The sequence below is a fragment of the Ornithodoros turicata genome, chromosome 4 (genome assembly GCF_037126465.1).
Source record: "Ornithodoros turicata isolate Travis chromosome 4, ASM3712646v1, whole genome shotgun sequence".
Taxonomy (NCBI): domain Eukaryota; kingdom Metazoa; phylum Arthropoda; class Arachnida; order Ixodida; family Argasidae; genus Ornithodoros; species Ornithodoros turicata.
The window spans coordinates 2,252,482-2,280,399 of NC_088204.1; the positions used below are offsets into that span (position 1 = coordinate 2,252,482).

Below are 27,918 nucleotides of genomic sequence, written 5' to 3' on the forward strand. Positions count from 1 at the left end.
AGCCGAAGTTCCGTCCCGTGGTATGTTGAGCATTCACACGGTGCGGAATATCGGGAGTGGCGTACTGCGCATTTAGCAGACGACACTTAGCAGACGACACCGTCAGCGTGTTTTCCTGTCGTCTGCTACGGAATACCTTGTGGTTGTGTAGCAGGATATTCCCACGGTTAGCAGTGTATACGTGAAGACACGACGTTGAGAGCTCGCGCTTACGTTATAGCAGAAACCTATGACGCTTTTCGCATCTTCCGCTTCTGAGGGAATGTCGCTCGTGTGAATACACGGATAGCCGCATTTGCTTCGCGGTGGTAACCCGGATTTTTTTTTTTTTTTTTAAAAAGCTTCGTCCACAATTTTCCGACCATTTCTGTACTTCGCTCTCGCAACTGTTCTCTTCTCTTAAATTGATAAAAAGAAGGTGAAAAGATAAATGGATCGTTTCAGACGAGACCCTCAAGAACAATGAGAGAATGGTTCGGCTTTCTGAGAATTCAAAATGTGTGTACATACTATAGTATATCATACAGGAAAAGTGTTTCCGTGAAAGTGACCCATTTGGAAAAGAACAAAAGAGACGGTATGAGAAGCGCGTATATCGGAGGACGAATCGAAGGGAATTCTCTCTGTGGATTTCGTCTTCTATTCTTTTCACTTCTTTTTTTTTACTTTTTTCCCAACACGACCGAAACTACACCAGTACGACTGAAAAGGGGAAAGATTACCCGGCTATTTCGAGGCTCAAATGCAGGAGGGGTTCTTGCACTCGCTTCGAATATAGCTATCGAGAATGATAAGGGGGCTTGGGCCCCGAGAGTTTGCAGGAAACTATAGAACGTTGTAATTCCTTTTTTTTTTTTTAGTTAAGGGAATTTTATTTCACCAATCGCAAAGGTGACAGAAAGACAAACTGACGTTTCGACTCAAGATCAACCAGATTTGCAGTTAAGCAGCTTGTTTGTTTGTTACTGTCCCTAACCTTTGTATTTGCGGCTCATTTATTTATACTCATATCGCGCGCGCGTGTACTAATATGTCATCATACGCGCGCGTGCTAAAAAAGTAAAGATGTCATGTCATAAAATGCGTTAACTACCAAATTATTTTTGAATTAAAAATTTGCGCTATTTGAACAGCAAGAATAGAGCGTCACGTACAGACGGACAAATACTAATGAAAGGCTAATAAATAGGTGGGGCTTCCGCCGCAGCGTTGACAGTACTTATCAAACCGCTTGTTTGTTTCCCTTCGTGTTGTTGCTGTCCTCATCTAGCTTATTATTATACTCATACACCTGCGTGTAACAGCCACATGTACGGTGGCAACCCTCTCGAAGATCAGCTAGTAAAATTTTAAAATCTAAAAATACGAATACGATAAGATAAAAATAAGTGATCGAATCATATCACCCTCGCTGTGTATATATACATTACAAACGCAGCAGTGCGACTGAAACCGGAAACAGCGCATATTTCTTTCTGCTGTTCCAGCTGTTCCATACAGCAGCACGCCTTTCTGTTGCACGAAGGCAAAATACAGTTTCATGCAATGGTCGATGAAGTGCGAACAGGGAACGCCGTCTATAAGGTTAAAATGGCACCCACGAGTTACCGCGTTCACCCAGTGAGAATTGATCAGCGAAAATATCGGCACAAAGTTTCCTGCGTGTTGCACCCATACACAGCGCGCGAAATCAATAACCAAGATCAGCTATCAATACGAAAATTTTGAAAGTGTAGAACAACAAAGACTGTTTTTTCGTCGCGTCGATGAAGGGTTGGAGTTTTGTTGGCTTGTCAGACTATCTTGTGTGCGGGCGCTGTTCGAGAGGGACCTGACACTCTTTTGCGCTTTAATTCCGGAGACACAGAGGTTTTATGTTAAGCGACATAACGAACCACAAATCAAAATAGAGGGTGGAATTAATTTAAAATAAGACCGTCTCCAGCAACGTCTTTTTTCTTCTTTCTGAGGCAGTTCAATAGATGTTTAGAAACAAAGAGAGCGAGTACTGCATGACCATAAATTGCTGGTTAGCTTATTAATACCATAATTCTATTGGGAAAAGTGTTATAATTTTCATATAGAATACTGGTCCCAAAGATGCAGGTTCAAACACGGCTGAGGACGCACCGAAAGGATGTCAAGGTACAAAATTGCTCACACACGTCGTTCTCCGGTGAAGGATATTACAACCCGGGTGGGCAATATCAATCCAGAAACCGCTCATTATCATACTTATCTGGCGACCGTATACCTTCTGTTGCTTTCTGCTTACTCTAGTTTTTAATTTTTTTTTCCCTTCTCGATATCTTTCTTAACCAGACGGACACCAGAGATAGACGCACTTTGTACGTCTCTAAAGAGTGCGCAACTCCAGACATAGGGAAAAGTGGGGCTACGGGGGCAAGTTGAGGACAGTTTGGGTTTTTCGCGTGGCATTTTCTTAGCAATAATTTTTTCTCGTCTGTGACACCAGGGTGAGCACAGTATGTTTTGGCACACTGTCTGGGCTTTGAAGTAACGGGTTGACATTCAGCACGTGGCTTTTTAGAAAGACGCCACACGCTGTTTTGTAGATGTGATCGAGGTAAGAGGGGCCCTTTTTTTTTTTTTTGTCCCATCTGTAACGTTTGCAAGCATTGATTTCCAGTTTGCTCACTTCTGCGCCTCGGCTAATAAAATATGACCTGACAGTTATGATGCTGTGTCACTGCCCTGTGTTTCCATGTGCATTACTCGTGGCTGACCGTTTCGGCTGGCCCAAACATTAGGCAAAATTTAAACCCGGCATTAATTTTTTGATGTCCTCAACTCAGCCATAGGGTGGGGTAAGTTGATGAAAATATGTAGCCTGTCATTTTTGGCTCGCACGAAATAAATATCTGGTTCAGCACCACAGTAATTTGTGGATCATTTCTCAAATGTTTGGGTATTCAGTTAACGAATTATGGTACAATTTAGGCGATTATTCTGACTGCTATTAACAAGATAGTTCAACAGTCTTCAACATAGACCACATTACCCTATACTTATGCAACATCCACAAAGCACATGAGCCTCTTCCAGAGTATGATTCGGCACCTATGATCATGACACCCGCCTATTGCGTCCTCCAGGTCGTTTTTCTGCAGCAAATCGTACCTGTACCGAATAGTTGATAGAGTTTTTCCCTTTTTAATACTTCAATTAATTTGTAACTTGGCGATGAAACTCCCCATTCATCATCACAAAATCGCTGTTGTTGTTGTCAATTTGTAGCTTCATTGTAATGCGCAACCTCGCACATATGTAATATTTTTCTTCTCTAATTAGAACTTCAGTTACTTAATTTGCTTATGAATTGAACTTATTAACAAAGCAGGAATTAAGTATGAAGAATAATCTATGTAGCGTAGTATATCATTATTTTACAAACAAACGTTTAAGTCTTGTTAGCATTGTTAGAATTCAGAGGCATAATAATACGTACTATATAATAACATACTGCATTGTCATCTAGTCTGGGGGAAAATATCGCATGAAAATTCACGGTCTTCTGTTACGGGGGTCTTTGCCTTTGTCAAGCAGCCTTGCTGCTGTTTGTCGAGCCTCCTCATCGTATGATGGATATAAAATGGAATTAAATTGAATTAATAGCAACCATATTTGTCAGAATCTGTTCTGCGGGCTGTTCTGTACATTTTTATTTCCTATCTCCAGATATAACCGCTTCCGCATTGTCTTTGGTTATTTACAGTCCTTTATATGTGAATAGGAAGATAATGATAATTCGAGTGTGTGAGCGTAGCGAAAATATCGTGCTATTTTATTTATAATTTTCATTTTAGTTGTGTACGTGCAAGTGAAACTCTACGTGTGTGTTGAAACAGGGAAGTCACTGCATGTAATTGTCCTTTCTATGTGTTCCAGCCTCAGAACATCAATTGCCGGCCGTCATGCTCTACATGTGTCTACGAAACATAGGTGATCTGAAGTTCGGAACCCCCGTGACACGGCGCACCGTCATTATTTCTCTTCGATCTAAGGGTATTGATATGATGTTGACTCGGCAGTAAAAGCAACGAAGCACGTATGAAGAAACGAAACTAATTTACCGAGCTCCTTCTCTGTTTCGCTGCCTGACATTTCCACTCCGAGATGGCTCTGACGTCGCTGCGGAGATGTGCGGGAAACTTGAACGCACTGACACAATTCCTTTCACCGTGACACGCAACCCTTGTGCACCTGAACCGTTCACGGCATCATAACTTCTGCCATCGGAGCGAAATCGAAACCGCGTTCGGCTCCTCCTCCGAAAGAGCGCGCGCGTCGTCTGCTACGTGGCTGCAATCGTCTGCTACAGGCATAGCAGACGTGGCGCTCTGTGACGATTAGCGATAAAAAGCTACTTTTAGGAATAGACAGCTCCAATGACATGAGAGGCGATGACACTTGACAAAATAGGATGATATAGGCAAGGAAATTCGAAGGATGTTTATCAGATGTCGTCTTTTTCATAGGACTGACTCGAACGAAAGCCGTGCAAATTTAACTTCACAGAAAGTGCAGTGCCCTGAGTCTTTCCTCGCATTTTTTGTTTAACACGTCATCTGTGGTTTTTATCGCTTTTAAAACCGTACGACCAAACAGCCCGGTTTTTATCGCTTTTTACTCTGTGGTTTACTGCGGCTCAAGTATTGTTAAAGGACCATCCACTGTGACATCCAATGTGCTCTGCAAAAAGACTTAGCAAGATATAAAGCAGACACACACAAAAAAAATACAAAAATAAAGGAAAACATGAAAGTAACCAAGACGAGACTAGCACACACAGAAATCGACAACACCAGAGTGACTCACGACGACTTCTGAGTTCTTGACGTCACCGGTCAGGTGTTCCGACCCTTTCACCACGCGAGCAGGAGATTCAACCAAAACTTGTGCCACTGCCACGAACTACTAGATTATAGCGATCACTCATTTGCACTCCTTCCCCGCTCGCAATTTGTAAGTTGGCGGTGGCGCTGCTCATCGGCTCGTCGATTGCTTGCTCTCCTCAATTGATTTGATATAGTACCTTATAATACTTCAACTTACTTTAGGGTGTTTGTACAAGCGGTGCATGTCCCACGGGAACACGTTATCATCATCATCATTATACGCTAAGTGGGAGCTGTGCACGGATGTACGCTGTGTGGCTGCTGTCGTATGCTATACGGCCACATGGTGGTGGTGGTGGTGGTGGTGGTGGTGATAGGGCTTGCCGTTGTCGGCCTCACGTATGTGGGCAACGTCACGACTCACGCCCTGGGGGAATGTGCGTCCTGGGCCGACTTCTAAGGGAACTGTGCCGACATATGTCTGAAAGCGTCTGAGGAAAACCCAGGAAAAACCCCACGGAAAAACCATATACGGCCACATGTGCGCTTCTGCTCGTTCAAAATTCAAAGGTCCACTCTATCCAATCATGATGGAGATCTCGCGCGTCGACGTGTAGCGCGCGCGCCTAGTGGATCATGCGGGTGACGTCCTGCATAGGAGTCGCCGATTATGACATAGTATATGTATATTCTAGTACGTCGTGGCCGCTACAAAGGGAGTCCTTCCAGCATAACGCTTAAACCGCTACTCAGGAATACTATATCTGGCTTTTTTGGTAACTCTTCATTTGAAGTGTTCGAAGACGAATAATCTCGCATTTAATTATGGCGAATTAAACCGAATACAAACGTACCAACTATGCACTTTCCTCGTGCTTATTTCAAGCAATCATCAATACAATACATCATTGCAAGTGTAACAGTGCCTGAAACGAATTCACACAAGGTAGCTTTCCCCGTAAAGCATCTCCACTGTGTCGACGACACATGTGCTTTTCCATCCAAGTGTTTGAGCCCATAAAACACGTCATGCATTGACGGAGAGTTATAATTAATGTCTCGTTTCACATGACTTGCCTTAGAAAGCACCTGGAAGAACCCACTTGCGAGAGATCGACCGCTTGTGCGTTTTTCGTCGAAAGAAGCCACGCAAAAATGTGGCTTTGTGTCGCGAGACAGTGACGACCGTCAACTACGCAGGAATTAATTTGAACTGCCAGAGAGTTCTTTAAAACGCGTTCAAATTTCTAAGTGATCCTTGACAATCCCGCTATGACATAACACACCGTATAGGTCTCACCCAATACTATTCATCAACCACACATTCTACGGATGCGCTACTGATTTGAAAGTGCAAACATTACACTGTAACGTGCACCTTACACATTGGTGAAGCGGAAGAATACTCGAATTTTAAAAATATTTATGTCGTACCTAACGCTTTAATTCGTCTTTAATAAAGAAATTCGTCTTTCTAATAAACCGTTATCGTTGACCTGCGCGACTCACATTTAAAAAATGACTGCTACGAAGATGAATGATTCCACGTATCTAGGAAGTTGTCGTCCAGACAATGGTGCAGAATTCGTCCAGCATGGAACCCGTCCAAGGCATTTGTCCCTCCCCTCTTCCACTCGCGCGAATTCTTCTTGAGAGCGGGTCATTACGATGCACCCTGTACATGCATTCGTGAATAGTGTAGGAGGGACCTAAATGAATGGGTATGGCGATTTAATGGGATAATGACCGGGAAAGGAGAGAGATACTATGCGCTTAAGATTTCTGACTGGAGGAGCAGAAACAAAGCGGGCTATTTATTCATTTATTCCGTACCGTGTGATGGTTTCAACCGAAAATGCCAGTCACCCGTTCATAAACCATAAATTACTTATAAGGCAACCATGGTGAAGAGAAAACAAAAGAAAAGAAATCTAGACCGTGTTATGACTCCGGACGACACCAGATCAGCTGCATACGCGAAAACACGCTGCAGCGAAACCAGAGATCTACAAGAGATCCGCCAGTACCTTCGCCGTCAAAGATCAATTGTTTGCCGCCAGTTGAAAATGAAAGGAACCGTACTGTGCGGTGCGTGAGAACCACGTCGACCTTGCGCGCCAAATACTTCATATAGCATTGGGCACTATAGTCCATCTCTCTCATTTCTACTCTGACATCATGCGAATAAACTGCTACGTCTCTATCTTCCCTCGCGGAGTCTCCTTCGGCCTGCTACCACACCCGGAGTCGTAACAACCGTCAGCTCTCAAAATATTACTGCGCCGTAGGTAGGATAGCTGGACACGGAGAGGTCACGGTCGCTCCTCCGCCAGATAATGTAATCCATCATGCTCACTCTGCTTCCGTATTGGCTGTTTAGACTGGCCACGTGACGCTACGCTGCGTGGTGGCGCTGCAGTATTTCTCCTGGCGCGCTATTGCGTATCCCTATCTCCAACGGTGTATGTAGTTGACGGACTAGATTTATTTTCCTTCTTACGTTGAAGATATGCATCACACAACTCCTCATTGATCTATACGCGAAGGCGGCTCAGCATGCATCCTAAAAGTTATAGCGTGACCCGTATAATTGTTTTCGCCATTAGGCTTTTCTAAGAGTGCTGCCATATCGAGCGGACTCCATGCAGTTGTGGCTTTCGTGGAAATGGACAGAACTTTTCTTTGTCTCATTGGTAGTGAACACGTCATGAAAGTGCGTAGAAAGCTTCGTTTTCTGTGTTTACGAAGGGTCTCAGTATATCGACTCCGTGTCTATACATTGTTGAAGAAAAATAGCACGCGAACCTTCTTCCGAGGTACTCCGCTTTATTCGAATAATTATACCGGTGGTTGACTAAAGCCCACCCCACTGAGACTGCACGAGCTGTACGCGCCGGTGAAACTGAGAAGGAACCAGAGATTGCACACACCCTCTTATTTCTATGCGCACAACACTGCGCGAAGACTGCGTTCCACACACCTAATGCACTTTGAGCGAGCTCCGTTGCATCCAGTTCCGTGAATATCGCTAAAGATACTGACAACCTTTTCTCTCGAAGAAAGTGTCCACGTGAAGTCATGGCCGACCTGTGGAAACACGAGATAGCTGAGAAATTAACGACGTTCCTTTGGCATTTTACCGCTGTGACAGTGAAGCTTGAATGCAACACTGTGTCCAGTTTAACCGTCGAAAGGTTAGCACACAGCGAGACTTTGTGTCGATTGAAATATCGTGTTCTGCCTCAGAACAGCTGCTTTCCAACTTTGGATCGAGTTTAAGCGTTTAAAGCTAGCAGACATTGCAGGAGACACAGAAGCATCCATAAACTTTATTCGGACACATATCTGGGCCCGGTTTCACGGATGTCGTGGAGATTCCTCAGTGGTGTCCTCAGTAGCTTCCGCATAATGCTTCAGGGACTAACATCAACGGTGCTTGTGCGCAGAAGTTACCGAGGAATTTCCTCAACGCTCCTCCCAAATGTGACTGCTGTCAGACACGTTGTGTACCGTATTTTCACGCGTATTAGCCGCGGCTTATGCGCGATTTTTTTTTCTCACAGGCGCCCTGCGGCTTATCCACCGGTGCGGCTTATCTGATGACTATTTTTTCTTGGTATTTTCCCCATACGCCGATTTTAACGAAAGGGCCGACAGTGTCTCTGGAACAGCACTGCCCTGCCGATGCACGAACAGTGCGTAACAGGGACGGGTTCACATTCGAGTAGATTGATCTTCCTGGTGCATTCCCCCAAGCAGCTTTAAGGAAAGTGGTGACAGTGATTCACGCTTCTGGAAGATCACTGACCCATCAGCCCACGAAAAACACCCGACAAGGGCACAATCCGATCTTGGTAGAACTCCAGAACTGACCTCCTCTGTTGTACACTGTGCCGATCCCGGAGTATGGACCACAGGGTTTATGGCCTTCTCTATGGTCTCCTTTGTCGCACAAATCAGTCGTATCGTATTGCCCGCGGCTTATCTGGGGGTGCGGCTTATCTGCCAGAAAATTTTCAAAACGTCTCAAAAAACGCGTCCTGCGGCTTATCTGCGGTGCGGCTTATACGCGTGAAATTACGGTACTCCTTTTACAGATCAAGGGACCATGCAGGATACTTTGCAGGATGCATGTTTTCCCTCGCCTTCCCGAACGGCCACCACCCTATCCCTTTTCTCTATTCTCGGTGAGGTCGGACAGACGAGCAATTTTACGAGAAACGTGAAAAAACGAAACAATGAGCGGCGAAGTTGGGCTGCAAAGCATACAAATGGGGCTATGTTTGAAATGTTTCTATGGAAACCTGTGTAGTGGCGTGACGTGACCAAAGATATCCGCACATATAGTTCTTATTTTCCCAGAAAGGATCAAGTCTGATCAAGGAAGCAAGAACCATTGCGGGAGCATAATGCAATATCCTTCAAAGGACGGTCCTATAGCACGCCAGATGTGCATGAATCACGCTCTATGACGTATAAACGTTGTTTGCAACACAGTCAGCAACTCGCTGCTCTTTCAACGAACAAATTTCATTACGTGCGTTCGTATATACGTGCTTTGTCTCTCTTTTTTTATCGGTTTACGGGAAAAACCCTAGCAGATATATGAATATGCAAATAAAGAAAAAAAAAAGGGGGGGTAGTGCACAGGCGTTAGTGATGGCAGGTGGGTTTGTCAGCACAGATCACGACCCGTAATTCCCGTACAATGTTACACGTAGACACACCGGTGCGGGCAACGAACTTGTGGGAGCACAAAATAGCTGTTCTCGCCTTGATCGCCTGGAACTATTCGCGTGCCTCACTGGAAATCCTTTATAGAGAAAAGAAGCAACAACGTACAAATACTGAATTGATAGAGCTTCGCTCGGAACTTGACACATTCCCACTTCCAGGGACAGAAATCTATTGGGAGCTTCACGTGGCTTTATTATACAGTGTGGACACTACCCACTCCAAGATCTATAGCGAATTGGTCACTTTTCCGGGCACTTGTTTCGAAAAATGCCGAAACGTTCCCGACGAAAACTAAATAAATAAATAAAGATCTGTGTAGTACAGTCAAACTCCTTTACAACGAAACTCAGGGGACAGCAAAAAAAATTCGCAGTAAAGGTTTTTTCGTTAAAAAGGATGTCTCTTATTGGACCTATAGGCTCCGGCGGGACCGCAAAAAAAATTTGCTGTAGTGGTATTTTCGTTAAAAAGGTGTTCGCTATAAAGGAGTTTGACTGTAGTTGTATAGTAATGGCGAAAAATCCTCGGTTTTTCCGGGGCTTCGAGCCGAACGAAACGAATAAAGATAAACTGCGAATGCATCGAGAGCAACATGCATATGGGTGTTCACAGGAAGTCAGACTATCTGCACCGCACCAGGTCATCGTCACATTGTACGTGTGATCATGCGAGCGAATCGCGCGACGATCGACGACATATAGCATTCACTGATGCGCGCAGGTGGGACAAGCGCTTCATCAATATGCAGGAAGGCTCCTATATAACGAACGCTTCCCTGGACGCATATAAAGAGACGCGTTCTTCGCACGGTTCCGCACTTTAGAGGGAAACGTGGTTGGAGCTTCGACGTTCGCAATACCCGCAATACCGGTCTTACGCTGCGAACTGAAAGTGGGAAATGTTTTCAGCAAAAAAAAAAAAAAAACTCTGCTATATAGTTTGCTTGGTCTAAAACAGTGTTGTACGTGGCGCCGCTACTACTAACGGCGCTACCGTATCCGTTACTTTTTTCGGTAGCGGAGTAGAGATCGCGCTACTTTTTTAAACTGGTAACGAAAGAAGTACTTCCGCTACAAATTTGCGGTAGCGCAATCTTTGAGCGCTACCGCTACTTTCCGAGCTGGGGTTCCCGACAACTCGACTTCGACCTATCATCAAGCCTCCATTCTGCCTGCCTTCGATCAAGCTGCCCGATATCACAACTCATTCTGGGGAGAGCGGGCAAATAGCCGAAAGGAGGGCACAGAGGCCGTTATCTTACAATCTTATCTTATGTGTCCTCCACGTGTTCCCTATTTGGGATGAACCTTCTTGAAGATTTGGTGCATTGTCTCCAAACTGACGTCACTCCATTCTGGAGCCGTCCTCGCTAGCTATGAGTCATGACATTCCACATGACATTGCACCACGTACGCTTAGGTGCTTGACAGTTGCCATTTCTTGTCCGCTGCAATGGAGGAACCATGGCCTGCTACAGTACAAAACAGTAGCGTGGTGTTCAGATGTCTACTATGCGTCTCGGTGGGAAAGCTTTATCTGTGCGTCAAGGAAGTCAACGTCCAATTTGAAATAGCACACCATGGTATGTTTACTAACTTCTCGTTCCGGGCAATCCGAGTTCTTTTTGTGACAAAGCTGCTGAGCCTTTTATCGGTAGACTTGCTTTGTGCTTTATTTGCTTTAGAGGAAGAGAAAAAGATATGCAGGATACCGAGTAGGCTTTAGTAAATCTGTAAAAAAACGGTTTTCAAAATTTTAGCCTTCAGGCAACCTACGTGTAACCTCCATTGGACGTCGATTTATTATTTTGAGATATTGTTTTATTTTATTATGTTAAGACGTTTGAAGTACGTCATCAACGATACTATTTGTTTCTTTCCTAAAAAGTAGCGCATGAAGTATCGCGTTACTTTTTACGGGTAACGGTAGCGGTATTCCGCTACTTTTAGGTACTTGTAACGATATCGGGATTTCGTTACTTTTTGCTCAGGTAGCGCGTATCGGTATTGCGCTACCTTTTTCGGGTAGCGGGTACAACACTGGTCTAAAACCGCTAAATTTGTTCTGCAGGTAAATGCCGAGTTTTACCCATTATCTACTCACCGAATATTTGGTTAAACAGACGATTGAAATTACCCTATATTAAAAAAATTGGATTCGAGGCTAAGGAGTCATACGGGATCGCCTTTAACAAAAATACGCTTTACAACGGATGCCTTTGAATGCTCCTTTTTATCGAGGACGCCGCGAGCTTGAACTGGAACTATGAAGCTATGAAGCCTGCCAATGCAAGTTCTTGTGTCGACTAGCTACATAAATATGTTAGATTGTCGCTTTCGTAGTGAATGCGGCGTTAATTATCGCGCTCTGTTATACCACGCGGTTATATCTTAGCTCCTAACGTTGAAGCGCCGCACGCAATGTTTTGAAATAAATAATAAATAAACCCCGGGTTTCTGCCGTGCTGTCTTTCGACTGCAGTGCGCCGAAACAGCGGAGAGACACTGCTGTCAGTAGCGCCATCTGCAACATACGTACACCCGATACGATCGAAGCCAATACAATTACCACAACGAGTGCAGAACGCTGCAAAACTCCGTAATGTAATCTGTTACCCATACATTAGTGAAATGCACCACGTACACCGGGTGCAGTTGCTGCGCAATAAAAAAGGAACCATTGCTGGGGATGTTTGCCCATGCTATATATAAGGACTTGAAAGTCACCAGACGTCACTCCGGCACAGTTCCGCATGAAGTTGGCCCAGGACGCACTCCTTCCATCTCCGCATCTGTTCTGGTCTGTACGACAGGCCCAGTTTCTATCGCGGTGACACGGAATAAAAACAAAGACGAAAGAAAGATTGGGCAACGAACACGAGGGATGCTGCAAATTTGTTCAGAGCTGTGGGATGGACGCCCCCCTTTTAGGGTCCTCTGTGCAGGATCTTATGGTAATTGTGAATAGTGGACTGCTAGTGAACATGTGAGTATAGTGGACTTCTGAATAGCTAACATGGGCATAGTGAATAGTGAACTTGCGAGTAGAGCACATGAAAAGTATTTCTGGGGAGTGCGGGGGGGGGGGGCGGGGGACAGAAGCGTATATACGGAGAGGGGAATGAAGTCAGTCCTGTAGATCCCATCAAAATACTACAGAAACTGACACTGAAGATTGTTGTTAAAGTTTAATTTATACAAGCTTTCGCGTGGAGGTCCACGCTTCTACAGGGACACTTTGTACCTGTAGACCAGGTACACTTTGTACCTACAGGTACACATTGTACCTTTCTGTATTTTGTTAGATTGGTGGGGGGGAGGAGGGGGGATAATTTATGTTAAAAGTAGCAGAACAAGTCTGGAGACGAGCTCAATTTCTCTTCTCTTTTTTTTTTTTTTTCGTTACACACAAACGAACGAAAGAAAGATTGCCCTGGACTTTTCGCCCCCTGGTTCTCGGACGCAGTCTCATACCCGAGGAAGACAGAAACGGCCCGCGCGGAAAGTATGTGAAGCCCACGGGATGAGAGAATGCCAACGCCAATGTGACAGCCTAAGTTGTGCGCCCGGCAGAATCCTCCGACCGTACTCGGAAGCAATCGATACCGTATAGGGTCCGCAATCTCCATTGACTAGCGACAAAAGAAATCCGTCAGATATACGCGACCTACACAAGAGACGCGTCCGATGAAACCTTCGATCGGTTTTTCTTTCTCTCCGCCAAGCGAGAGAATGGCATCCCATACCGACAGATGCCCAGACACAGATCCTTGCAATGAAACGAAATTTTCTTTCGTTTCCTTCTGACACACACATATGGCACAAAAGGTGCGGTCAGATGTGATGGGCCGTTATGGGAGCGGAAGAACGCCTTCTCGCAATATAAGTCCGTTTGCAAATTCAATCTGGGGGCTTCTCTGAACACAGACGTGCTTACAGCGCATTTTTGTTATTCCCCGTTAAGATCGCGAAGCGGCTGTGGCCATGAACAGTGTCTGATTGATTGATTGATGTCATGTTTTCTGCAGCAACAAGAGCGAAGGTCATAATGTGCCGAGTCTATGGGAAAAAGCACACTCGTGTTTTGTTGTATCGTGAGCGCTGTCTGCGCGTGCCAGTATAGAAGGAAAGCTTGCCGTGGGGTTCTATTCCGCTAACTCGCAGTGTTTTGCTATTGTACTACCGAGTCCCGAAAAGTACCTCCTGCGGCCCCGCTATACGCAGTCTCGTGACGTAAGGACGCGAATTACCAATCAATCAATTAATTAATCGCTAGTGCCAATACTTTCTAGGACGTCTCGTGACTCCTAGAACGACTGACACGTTCCCTCACAACGGCCATCGTTATATCCGGGCAAAGAGGAAAACGTAACGACTCGAAACGACGGCACATTTTGAAAATTACACCAGCTGAACGATCTCGGCCGCATGTATCGGATTGTTGCTTCGTATTAGAAGTTCATCGCTCGATTTGGACGAGTAATGGACGTGTAAGCCATAAAACCACCTATCCTATCGAACGGCATCAAATGTTTATGAATGACGAAAGTAAGGACCGGAAAAAAAAGGGGGGGGGATGGGCACTCAACCGACCAATATGATTCTATTTACGGTAAAATGGAAATCGACTCAATGTTTCCTGCGGTTCGTGTGGGCGATCACGCGAAGCGCAGTATCTTATCAATCGACTTCGTTTTTACCCCCTAAAAGGCCGTCACGACAAAAAGCACTTTTGGTGGTGCGTGAGGCAAGATTTACTACAAAGCGTTACGTTTCGCATGACATTGTTTTTTTATTTTTATTTTTTTATTTTTTTTATTTTTTTTTTGTCAAGCGTCGTCCTCTGACACACAGCTAGACTCTGGAGCAATATTTCTTCTTTTTTCGCACATTTTCGTTTTAGTGAACATGTGTAGCGCTTTTTTTTTTTTTAAATCCCTAGTTCCCACGAGGAACAAAACAGACCCTTCTATTCAAGAGCTGTCCATATGAGCGCAAATAGTGTGATCCATTGTGTATAATGTGTGTATAACCCGAGCCCATCAGATATCCGTCACAATCGCTGAGCGACACCATTCTTGGAAAGGCTACACGGATGTCAGTGTTAGCATGTTGCGATAGAGGTTTGCTGTCAACGGTCACGCCATTCGTGATTCTTATCGTCTTATCGCTTCGATTTCCCGAAACACGCGATGGTGATGCGTTGAAAAAGGACAGCAAGCTACGAGTTATTCACGAGGAATTCCATTCCGAACGGACGTTTTCGGAAAAAAGCTCCATTTCACCCGACCGTCCATCTACCCTCCCGAACCGATTTTGGACTGCCATCGGTATAACTCTTCCCCGATTTAAATTTAAGCTTTACAAAACGCTAACGCGCACCGCATTCACCGGCATCTAGCTGCAACAAGTACTCGACAGATTTGCAAGAAATTCTACAGTCGCTCCGTAAATTACACCCGGACACGAAGCACACGAACATACTTTGTTTCAGACGCGGTGTCGTATAGGTGAAGCGTGATGTTCACCAAAAGCTTCTTTTTGACGCTGGAAAGCGAACGTGACCAGAAATTATAGATGAAGAAATTGCACTCGATTTTTACCCCGGCGAGTTTTTAAACGGGTTCAACCGGCTAGACCCGAAACAGTCAACCCCTATTTACTCTATACCAGTCATGGGTAAGTTACTCAAAAAATAACTAAGTTACAGTTACTCTTTTTCCAATGTAACTTATAGCTACAGTTACCACGTTAAACGTTAACTTAATTACGAAAAAGTCGAGAAAAAAAAAGCCGAATAAATGTAACTCTCAGAAACTTTCTTTTAGCCCTTGTACCCTCCTGTCGTTATGCAGTGTTATAAACAGAGGATTTCCCATGGGTCTTAGCAGCACTGTGGGAGTTAGGGAAGCGGTGCGTACGAGATGACAAGATTCGTGGAATCTCTGGTTGGGAAAAACGGCAGTGTACTTGAACTAGCTAGTGTAATATATAGTGTGATGTCTTTGTGTGTGTGTCTGTGTCTCATCGTTCTTCTAACCCCGCGTTACTGCTGCATTATCCCCACCATGAGCTACCACCAACTACGCCGGCTTATCCAGGCTTATCCGAATAGTGTATACCGTATTTTCACGCGTATTAGCCGCACCGCAGATAAGCCGCAGGACTCGTTCTTAGATACATTTTGAAAATGTTTTTGCAGATAAGCCGCACACGCAGATAAGCCGCGGGTAATACGATGCGACCGCTTTGTGCGCTAAACCAGTGATACACATACAAAATCAACAGAGACGCTCAACGCTCGTCAGCGCCGTACTCCCTACCAGCTGCCCTGTTCCCGTACTTGTCCGCGAAATCGACGACTTTTAGTTTGAAGCCGCTGTCGTGGCTGTGCCTCAGCGTTGGAGCCATGCCTCACCTCTAACTGCCGTGCCCGTGTCCACGAATCCACTGCTCAGGTCAAATGAGAACTGACGCTTAGCTGACCACGTTTTATCCCGATGACAGGTGTATTGCACCCTTCCTGTGGGTCTGCTGACAAAGGAGACCGTGGGGAAGGCCATAAACCCTGTCCACATTCCGGTGTCGGCATGATGTATAACGAAGGAGGTCAGTTCTAGTGTTCTACTAAGATCGGATTGTGCCCTTGTTGCGTGTTTTTCGTGGATTGACGGGTTAGTCCACTCGAATGTGGAGTGGACCCGCCCCTGTTCGGTATTGTTCGTGCACTGGCAGGGCGGTCCTGTTCCGAAAAACATGAGGCACTGTACGGCCCTTTCGTTTAACCGGGGGTATGGGGAAAGTGCCAGGAAAAATAGTCACCAGATAAGCCGCACCCACGGATAAGCCGCAGAGCGTCCGCGAAAAAAATAAATCGCGCATAAGCCGCGGCTAATACGCGTGAAAATACGGTACTTGAAGCCTCGACAAACCGACGCTATAGGGAACTGACGCGTGAAAAATATTGTCGTGCCTGAGTAACTTAATTACTTCAGTTATAATTTAGAGTTACAACCAAAAGTGGTAACTATAGATACAGTTATACAAGTTACCTTTCCAGAAAAGTACCTAGTTACTGTATAACTAGTTACTATCCAAGACTGCTCTATACTGCATGATGCAACGTCGCGAAACGACCGCTGAGCAGGAGAGACTCCCATGCACGCCGTAGAAACGGGTACTTGTTGCAGGGACCCTCACGAAGGGATGAAAAAGAAGGTTTCGCTACGACACAGGCAATACGATACCCTCACAGGCAATGCGTGGAACTCCGGGCCCCATTCATCATCACACAATAATGTTGTGTGTGTGTGCATTTCTAATGAGAAATAAATTTAATACCCCTGTCACACGGGCATTTCGATCCTTCTCGAATCCGATCTGCATCGAACTTCTCGAGCACGCTCGAGTTTTGACGCTGCTACACGGCCACTTTCAATGCACATTGAATGGTTGACTTGCGCAAATGAATAAACGGGACTCATTAATTTCGCGTTTCCTATATAACAGCGATATTAGTGGTAATTTATCGTATACCGATGTAAGCATCATTTGTAGCTTCGCGCGCATGTCCGTCTTAAGTTATGACAGTTCACCGGGGTCGAGGATGCAAATGGCGGCCGTCGAGCCGTCTTGAAATTCTCAATCCTGTTATGGGAACTGTCTTGAGTCAATCAGGATCAAAGTTCGATCCTGCTTGGAAGCGGCCGTGTAGCACCATCCGATCTGCATTGGGTTCAAGCAGGTTCGGTCGAGCAGGATCGAAAATGCCCGTGTGACAGGGGTATTAGTGTAGCGATTCCTTTTCCTCTGATCGAGAAAATACACAAACTTCCGCGTTCTTAGGCGGTGTGTGTTGTTCCGGTCTGAGAACAGTTCTATATCATAGAAGAGTGTCAGCTCCTCCTTTGCCAGACAACTGATCTGCCATGTTGAAACAGTTGGTCCCATACCAAGGTTAGAGGTTTCAATCCTGACATCAACGTTGGTTCAATTTGGACAAGCCTGACACATCGTCATCGGCGAGAGACGTCACGTACTGAGATTTATTTATTTATTTATTTATTTCAGAATACCTCCAAAGGTCCCTTGGGGACATTACATGGGGGAGTGGGTTACAATATTAAACAGCATCACGAGTATATGTAAATCACATTTAGTACAGAAAAATGGTGAAAAATAGTGAAAATACAACGCCGTGATAATGTGAGATAATAATATGACATACAACGAAGTTTATGCATGAAGAAACAACAACATCATAAGCTACAATGAAAAATGGATCATGTGATATACGTTAATACTAGTACGTTAAATGGTAGATTACAGCGTTCTTCTGGTGGGCAAGGTGTATACATGAATCACGCTCGTGAATCATGCTCATGATCATCGTTGTTTCGCGACATAAATTATTACCAGCGGGGCCCAGCGGGTCAAGGCGTCCCGCTCGTTGGTGCTAGCCAAGGTCGTGGGTCCGAATCCTACCACCGGCTGTGCTGTCTGAGGTTTTCCCTGGGTTTTCCCGAGACTTTCCAGTCGAATGTCGGCACAGTTCTCCCTGAAGTCGGCCCAGGACGCATACTAACCCCTCTGTCCCCGACTCCTTCCTGCTGTCCTCTCTACATCTGTCCACATCGTTACGCCGCTCATAGCCACAGTTGCTTCGCGGCGCTAACGCGGAAAAAATTTAAAAAAAAACGAAGTATTACATACTTAAGTATCGTATAAACGTCGCGGGAGCCCATTTTTCTTGAGACATTGCAATTCTGAAGCGAGTCGCACCACACTCGGAAACGATCGTTTATTTCGGGCCGAGATGAGCGTTTTATCGGAAGATAAGCAATATGCCGCCACACGAGTAACCGTCACTTCGCCGTCACTTTTGTCAACTACGAAGCGATATAGTACATCTCGTCGCGTGAACTTTCATGTCACGAAGACGTCGCACGATATTTCTTACCAACAAAGGAGTCAAACAACAAAGGAGAAACAGATATCCGGCAAGAAAAGCGTTGCCACGCGGATATGCAACGTCCAATGTCCTATTATTTCAGCGATAAAAGGAAATGAGGTATATTTTTCGACAGGCATTTTTCTTTATGCTAGTGCTTTCGAGATATACATCTTGAGTGCGTGCGATGAAGGCTCTTTCTTCACGTTCCAGTTTGTTTCTTTGAACGAATCTCTGTTGGATTTCCAACGTAAACACATCTCAGGTGGCAGCAAAAAAGTATATAGAAAAGGGCTCTCTGAATGTACTGCTTGCGACAAACTTCTTTGAAATCGACAGCTCACGATCTACCCTATCTGAAACGTTCAGTTGTCGCAAGATTATTTCTCTTGGCTAAAAGAATCCTGTGCCATACGGTCCGCCTTCAGACACAATGTTGGTTGATCGCATTGGAAGGGGACAAAACCCTATACAAGTATGTCGCAAGCAGTATGGTAGAAACGAAAAAAACAAATAAACAAAAGCTTGCGAGACTCGCTGTCTCAATGTGCACGAGAAGAACCGCACAACGCGGCGGATTAACGTTCCTAATACGTCCTAGCAAAAGAACACGCAGTAAAAAGAAGAAAACCGACAGAGCATCAACATGCGGAAGTTATGGGAAAAGTATAGCTCACTTTTGAATGCATTTCTTTCTCCGGCGGACCTCGGAGGAGTCATGTCTCGTCATCCCCTGTCACAGAGTAAAGAGTCCTCAAACTGAGTACTTTTCCCGGCTCTGCGAGGCAAGCCCCGATAAGCTTTCGCACTCACGCGGTCGCGCAAAGCGCGCGCGCGCTATCATCAGTTACCGAGCATTGCTCGCGTGCGAAACTCTACACGCCTTGATCGCCTTGTCGTACAAGGGTCGACAACATGCTCACGCAGCGGCCCTTGTACCTGCGGTTATCTCCGACTGGTAATAGTAACGACACTGTATTAGCAACGCGCGCGTTCACGACGCATTAATGCACGCGGCACCTAAACTAATTGAAATATGGCAGTCGTCGAAAGAGCCAGACATAGGCGGGACTCGAACCACGTACCTAAATTAAACCATACTGAAACCAAAAGCTGTCACCAAAAGTTGGCTAATGACGATTCAATTTGATCACTACCGAGAGAGGGCGCCGGATAGCAGGTCCTGAGAGCTGATAGAGTTGAGAATTTTGAATAAAGCTGCAGCTGAGCTTTGAAGTGAGGAACACTTATCCATCAAAATGAATTGCCCATTATAATGCCCCTATACCTAAATATGAATAGTCATACTTGTCAATTTCACGCCTTATATATTTTCTCCAGTTATGGTTCCGAAGGTGCTTCTGGAAGTTAGAACGAGATGTGTAACTGAACAAAATGAAACGAAATGAATGTATTTCTTTTCCGTGACGTTCACTCAGGAACATCCGATTTTTACCCTGTCGAGAGCCAAAGACCGAAATAACGTCGTCGAAAATGCCACACATATTTGATGGCTAGTGCGCTATTATGTTGTCCAGACGAGGGATGCCCATATATTTCGGCAATCTATAAAAAAATAAAAGGACTTTCATGACATCCTCAAAGGTGCGTCACTCCAAGGCCTAAGCTCAGTACGATTCGTTTTCCTTTCTCATCTGAAGAGGGATTTGTTGAATGAATTTTTACATCTGGCGTGTACTTTGCAATCGGACCCGTATCTTCCGATCCTGTGCCTGTCGACTTGTTGTGAGGTAAAATGTATACATAATCTCACAACCAGTGGATAAGGTAGTTCCGTTCGAGTGTTTGCGGGTTACCGAGGGAGAGGGGGTCGATCGTTAATGAAGCGTGTCCCTTTGGTGAACTATTTGTGGGTGACACGTCGCACAATGCTCAGCTGCCGTTAATTCGTTCTCAAACGTTCACTGCTTTCATGCTCGACACGTAGATTGTGACGCATTACCTTCAAGTGACAATTATGTCATTGGAGAAACATAATGAAAAACAGTATAGGCAATGACAGAATTGTCATTTCAAGGCAATGCGCCAAAATCTGTCTAGTGGAACTAATAGCAGTAACAACAAAGTGTTTTAGAATGAGGCACCGAAGCGCTATTAGGACCCCGAAGAAAAAAAAAACTAGTTTTCACTGCGCATGCCCAGAAGCCATATATGTTTTGCGCAATGCGCAGTGACGGAACTTCATCCCCTTGGAGTCACAAAGCGCTTGGGTACCCTATATTCTAAGACATTCTGATTGCTGGTATAAGTTGGGCGCAAAGCATAACGCATATAGCATCGTGTAGTGTATGTCTCGAACAATTTATGAAAACTTGAAGGTGGTGCTCACAAGCCTTTACGTTGCTGCGCGTCGTAATGCTGATGTACCAATGGTCAATACTAGGCCTACTCATGGTCTACTTTTTTTTTTTTTTCAGTTGATCCATATCTTTTCTTTTTCTCTATAAACTGGTACATGCTTGTTCTCTTGTCGTACCAGGGATTAATTTTCCTTTTGTGCACAAATACCTTCCAATAATTAACGAAAAAACAACAACAAGCTACGAGTTGTCACAAGATCATTATGGCGCTATTTACTTCAAATCGTGTCCCGAGAGTGGCGGTACAGAATCTTCCAGTCCAAAAACGATGTTCCTATACCCTCGGTCTGAATACCAGCGTGGGAAACCGTTGTACTATTATTTTCGCACATGTACCGCCTCCTCCAGTTGGACATTTTAACGGTGGTAATAATGATGATGATTGCAGTTTTATTAGCACACGGAGAACTAAGGTCATACTGCGCCAAAACTGTGCCGAAATTGTGACTATAGTTAAAAGCATGAATGAACGTGCGGATAAATACGCACTAAAAACTCCCTAAATATGCGTGCAGCAACTATACACTGAAAATCTTCGAAATATACGCAATGTTTTTCATTGCTCTTGGTACGAAAGAAATTCATCAAATGCCTATATTTTTTTAAAAGTAAGTATATGATATTCGGGATAACGCGGTAAAATAAAGCCGCATTCGTTCTGCGGCACACAACAAAGAATACTGCACTTTGCCACAGACATAAATCATGGCGCTGAAGGTTTTGCGTTCGTCACTGATAAAACAGCGTAGAGGCAGCGTAGCTGGGTGGACGAAACCCATGACGAAACAAGCCTGAGCATGGGCACACATATACATGTACGTTAGATGTATAGGGTTCCGTGTTTTCGGTTTTAATCGAAAAACATACGCCGGGCAAATTTTTCCCTCATTCGGTTTTAATCGAAAAACGACGAGTACAGAGGGAGACATTCTTGGAACGATGACGGAGATAAATTGCCGCACATGCCCCAGCAAGTCCTTGATACAGGTCAGAAAACCATACAGAAATACGACGGTTGTGAAAAGTGTCAATTTACTTTTTCGTTAGCAGTAAAACGCCACCGCAGCGAACAACGTCATGTTGAATGATCGTCGTGCGGAAATTACATTGGGATTTCTATTAGCCGATAACTGTCGGGTAAACCATGTACCACGCCAAGAAAAAACACCAAAAAACATACGCCGAATCCGCCCAAAAATAAAAATCGTTTGAGTTTGGTTATATAAAAAAAAAAAAAAAAAAAGGAAGATGTTGAATTCATCACCTCACGAATTCTGCTACTCCCACAAAGGAAATGAAATGAATGAAAGGAGAAAGAAAACTGAAAAGATGAAACGGCCAAAAATAAAAACGGAAAACGCGGAACCCTAGATGTTTTTCGTGTTGTCCATGCTCAGGCTTATTTCGGCATGGCTTCGCGTTCGGCACTGTGTCATGCTGACCAACATGCGAACGCCGTCCGTCTTCGTAATGCTAATATGGCAAAGGTGAAGTACGGCCCATCAACCATGCACACAGTGGAGGATGGAGCAGTCAGGGTACGGGCTGGGCACAGCACCGAAACATGGAGAATATTAGATTGCATCCAGGATTTTCGCGAAAGACGTCCCATCACCGCCCCAAAACCAGCGATACCATCCTTGGAAAAAGACGTAGTAAGCTCTCGCAGCTGAAAATATGGTAAACATGCACTTTTCATGCACTATCGTGACAGCGAGATTCATGCGAAATATGCCACAACGTGCTAAACATGCATTTATATGCACCATAGAATACTTGTGATCGGTCCCAGACCAAGACCAAAAATCCGGGTACGAAACCATATCGAGAGATAAAAAAATACAAAATAAAATCTGGGCTCTAGTGAGGAGGATGTGACGTGATGCGTAGTAAAAAGAGGGTAGGAAAAAAAGAAAAGGAAAACATTAGTCCAAAACTACGAAACGTTTAGAATTCCGATATCTCTCAAGAAATTAAAAACTCCATCTGAAAGGGATTATAGCCTCATCACAAAGCAATGGCACTGCGTGAAGAGGTAGAAAGTGTGCATAAAAGTGTGGACATTTTACATCAATGGGAAGATAACGGGGTTTCACAATGCTCACACAGAAAGTGTTTCACAAAGGGCAGAAAAAAAAAAAAAGAAAAGAAATAAAGTACGCGTAGCAATAAATGAACTGAAATGACGCAAGTTATGGCGAAGCTTTCGCGTGGACTCCCCGCTGTCTGCTTTCGTTTTTTTTTTTTTTTTTTATACCACACGGAGAGACTTCCTGCCGATTTGTCGACCAGTTGGGGAGCTAATTGGCGTCAATTTGGAAACATAAGGAAGACCCGACAACATATTTCAAAGACAGTCTAGACGGTAAGAAAAATTATAATCAGCATTTTTGGCAACCCCCGCTAGTGTCCTTACTTGGACTCAACTGAAAAAAAGTAGTCATAACACGCGGGAGAAATAATTGAAGACAATTTCTTCACTTGTTTCGGTTGAAGCGACACTATACGGACGAACTTGAAGCAGAAGAAGAAGAAAAAAATTATTCAATAAATTCTCACGATCAGGGGTCAAAAGGTAATGAAGGGCGATACATGAAGCGAATGATGATTCTATCATATCCTGCATAAACAGACCTGTCCGTTGTGCAGCACAAGTCAGCAGCCAAATGTCGCGCTGCTCACCCATAATCCGCCGTCTGCTCCACTATTCTGAGGACCACGTTTCCATGGTGATTTAGGAAGAAGCACAGCGGTGCGGGCGACTCATTCACAATTGATATAGCGGAGATAGGAGCTCCAATAACGTATACAGTGGACTCTCGAGTGTTCTCAGAACTATACAGCTGCTTCGGTGAAGAGCATTTCGATGACGCAGCTCGACGCAATACGGCAAAGTGCTACGCTATAATGGCGAAAAGTAAGTAATCGAAAGCTACGCAAGCTAATAATGATTCTCGGATCGACTTCGCTCAAGTTATCAGAAATGAAAAGAAAATAATCAGAAAGAAACGCAAAATAAGACTTTTTGGTACTCGGTCTAGTGCGCTAAGCACTACACCACGCTGGCAGGGCTTCCTGACGACTTGAAAAGTACCATAACGTTGAGATGCAGCCAAAAGGCACGGGCAGAGGTTAGACAAGCACCGCAGTGGACAGAACTTCTGCAAACTCGCAATTGAGCATTTAACGTGTAATAACGTGCATTATATACACTCGATGACCCCATTTCTGAAGAATCAAAGCTCCTGATTGGTACACACATAACCCAATCAGTCCAACACCAACTACCCCGTCTTGCAACACTTTGGGCTTGAAGTGGGCTTCATTCAAACGGACACGTCCACACCCTTTCATGACTCCATCTTCGTCTCAAACAAACGTAAACACAAGTATAAACAGAAGTACAGGAGTACAGAGGGTCATCCAAAATATTTTCAGATTAAACAGCTCCGCGCCTTCACCCTTAACTCGCCACTCCGAGTATAACGAGAAGAATAATGATGCCACATCACCGATGACGTCACAGGGTCCACGCGTTCTGGTTCGCTGATCAGTGGGGATCACCGCTCTGTCCCTTTGCCGTTGTGAACCAGTTTTGCCAGTTCCCCAGGAGACTACACGACTTCAGAAAATCCCAGAGAGCTTAGCGCCGCTTTGAACTCTGGGAACTTGCTGGTAACAAAGCAGAAGGTCTCCAAGCTGTTTCGGTTCCTTCTCTCTCGGTCGATTTTCCACGGGGAGTCAAGGTCATCGAAAACGAAACGTGACGACGAAGAAACGACGAAGAAAACGAAACGAAAAGACAGTTCTCCCTTCCTCATTCTAGTAATCTCCCAGGATGCAACGCGTGCGCAAGGAGCACTGGGATTTTCTGAAATCGTCTATTGGGGATAGAAGGAGCGGCCAAATCATGAGCGAGCCAGGAGCAACGTTTTTTCAGAGCCCCGAACAGCCGTGTAGCAGACGACAGCTAAGTAGCAGACGACATTTCTCTGAACCAATCAACGAGCGTGGCCCCTGTAGCGTCAGCACGAGGTCACAGGCAGATCACAGACTGGTACTGCTCTCCACCACCGTTGCGCACGGTCGCTTTTTGCGGCGTACTTTAAATTCAATTTCTGCGATCATTATGACTCTATGGTGTGAATTACAGGAAATTGAACAACAGTCTCTGTTCACAATACTTCCGACCTTCGGCTTCAATCCCCCCACACTAAATCGCTGGGATTTCCGCTTTGCCATATTAAAAACAGGGTTTTTTCCCTGCTGGCAAGACAGCGATTTGCAACCACCCTATGATATTGCGTCACCAAAGTGACACGATAAGAGATCCCTCTTCAGCGCGTGGTCTGTTCAAACACAGGGGATAACCGCAGTTATCTTTGTGTCCGTTCGGTACACAAAGAGACTAAACACAACTTCAGTGTTTCCCCACGTACTTTCTATCTTGGGCGGCCTGACGCAAAGGCTCCACCCACAGGCACCCCAGTTCTGGAGAATATGCGTTTTCGTATACAAATAGCTTTAGCCCGTTGCTGGAAATACTTTTGACAGAACAGAAATAACGACACGCAAATAGTGCACTAGTGCAGTATCGACTTCACGAGCACGACCTACTAGATTATAACGACCACGTCATAATCAGCAACCCCTATGAGGAGCCCGTGCGCACGATCCGCCAGGGGCGCTACTCATCGGCGCGCGAGATCTGTGCCACGATTGGACGATGGAAATTTGAATTCTGAACGCGCAGAAGCGTACGCCATACCTGGGTAAATTACTTCTAAAATGTAATTAAATTTCATTACTCATTACTCCAGTTAGAATTTAATAAATTACATTACTCATTACTGCAATTGAAATGTAATGAAATTACATTACAATTACTACGAAAAAGTAATGACATTACAAAGTCATTACTGCGAGTTTAGTCGTAATGATATAGAGGACGTGGAAATTCACTGTCACACAACACCACGCTGCAAAAACGAGACACACATTTTTTCTGTGCCAATATTGAGTGCGTCACCCTTCATAGTGAGCGGTCGGCAACTCTCTTTATGCCAAGTGTCAACAAAAACACACAGTCGATTCTTTTGTAAAAAGTAACGAGTAATATCATTAAAATTACTGCCAAAATGCAATTAAATTACACTACAAATTACATCGTATCAAAAGTAATGCAGTACATTACAAATTACCAGAAAAAGTAATTACTGTAATTTCATTACAGTAATGACTTTACTACCCAGGTATGGCGTATGCACGGCTACCGTAGCAGACGACAGCAATAGCTCTTATGAAAACGCGTAGAATGATGATGACAATCAACCTCAGAATGAAACATCTGTGGAATATCCACCGCTTGTACAGAAATACTAAGGTAAGCTGAAGTACAAAGTATTGTAGAAGTTGATTAAGCAATAACAGGGACGATGAGTAGCGCCACCGCTACGTTCCAAAAATGCGGCGCTGGGAAGGGGTGCCTATGACATGGTCGTTATAATCTAGTAGGTCGTGGTCACCAGCGATACGAGCTTCAAATCGACCAGCTCGAAGCCACCAGAACACAGTATTCAGCGTAACCGCCTTGCGCTAGGTATTGTCCCAACTGCGTTGTTTACGCAGAACGCACAATGTCACCTGCCTGCCACAGAACGGGCACCATAATAGCTTTACACGATTTCCCGGCGGAATACAACATTTTTTCTAAGCCCATATAGGGTGATTGATCGCACGCTAACGACACTGGACAGGTGACATTACTCGGGCCCTGGCATCGTTGAACGCCTCGCATTCCGAGCGGGCTCACCCGTAATTAAATCTCGAAAGAGTAACGGGATGTCGTCCCGTTGAGGCTAACACATTTTCTGCGCGGGAGACATTTTTCCCGACGAAACCAACCGATTATAAAGCGTGGGAAACTGTATAAGGGACTTGGGCCGTACGAATCATATTTATTGGCGCGAATGCCTGGCCAAACGAGAAGAACTGTCTTTCATATCATTTTGAGCTTTTCAAGGTTTATCCTCCCCGTGCGATGGGAAAACGTTGCACGCATAGCCCGATTTACGAAAAACAACAACGACTTTATTTTGAGATGATGAACGGGAAGTTCAGTAAGTATGTTCATAATCATAACAATCAGCCTCGTTCCTGCTGGCATCGCTCTATTTATTTATTCATATTTCCAAGGGCACCGATCTATCCTGATCTATCTGATTCTGCTCTATACTGTACTTATATATCCAGTCTTGGGTAGTAACTAAGTTACTTCTAACTTGTAACTGTAACTAGTTACTTTTGGGGTTAACTAGTTACAGTAACTAGTTACATTTCCAGAAAAGTAGCTTTTAACTGTAACTAGTTACTGTTTCTGTGAATGTAACTGGAAAATGTAACTAGTTACTCGAATAAATGTCTATCCTTTTTTTACGTACGTACACATGTCGTATTTTTCCCAGTGGGAGAGCCACATATTGACATATACAACTTCTGGTTAAGTGCAATAATACTTTTATCGCACTTAAGTAAATGTAAGTAAATGTATGTTTTTAACAATTGCATCACCCTCTCATGGTCATTTTTATAAAAAGTAACTAATGTAACTAAGTTACTTTCTCTCAGTCACTGTAACTGTAACTAGTTACTTGACTAAGAAAGTAACTGTAACTGTAACTAGTTACTTGACTAAGAAAGTAACTATAACTGCAACTCAGTTACTTTTTAGAAGTAACTTACCCAAGACTGTATATATCTAGCTATCTATCCACGTCTGCGATCCGGTCACAGCGGTGGTCGCAACTATAGGGTTCGGAATTCCGAACCGTTTTTACAATCCCGGGATTTCTAAATGTGGATCCCGGGTCGAGATCGGGATTTTTCTGCAACTATCCCTGGGATGCCGTATAGAGGCCTGTATCCGGCTGCACATCCATGCTATATGCTATCACAAACTGCGATACAATGCGCATTTTCTGTCATACCCACGG

The 27,918-nt window shown here is 44.5% G+C and overlaps 1 protein-coding gene across 3 annotated transcripts in view; it reads right to left on the minus strand.

Moving 5' to 3' along the window:
• Window positions 1-27,918, minus strand: part of LOC135390649 (ceramide phosphoethanolamine synthase-like) — a 54,511-nt gene that overhangs the window by 16,569 nt on the left and 10,024 nt on the right. The window contains exon 2 of one of the 3 annotated variants that reach the window (XM_064620445.1): window positions 19,223-19,278. The exons of 1 other annotated variant lie outside the window; for it this stretch is intronic. In XM_064620445.1, the coding sequence (XP_064476515.1) occupies window positions 19,223-19,265 (43 nt within the window). In that variant the 5' untranslated portion in view covers window positions 19,266-19,278. Of the gene's footprint in view, window positions 1-4,094; window positions 4,316-19,222; window positions 19,279-27,918 lie in introns of those variants that run through there. One more of the 3 variants, XM_064620446.1, reaches the window with a different exon arrangement.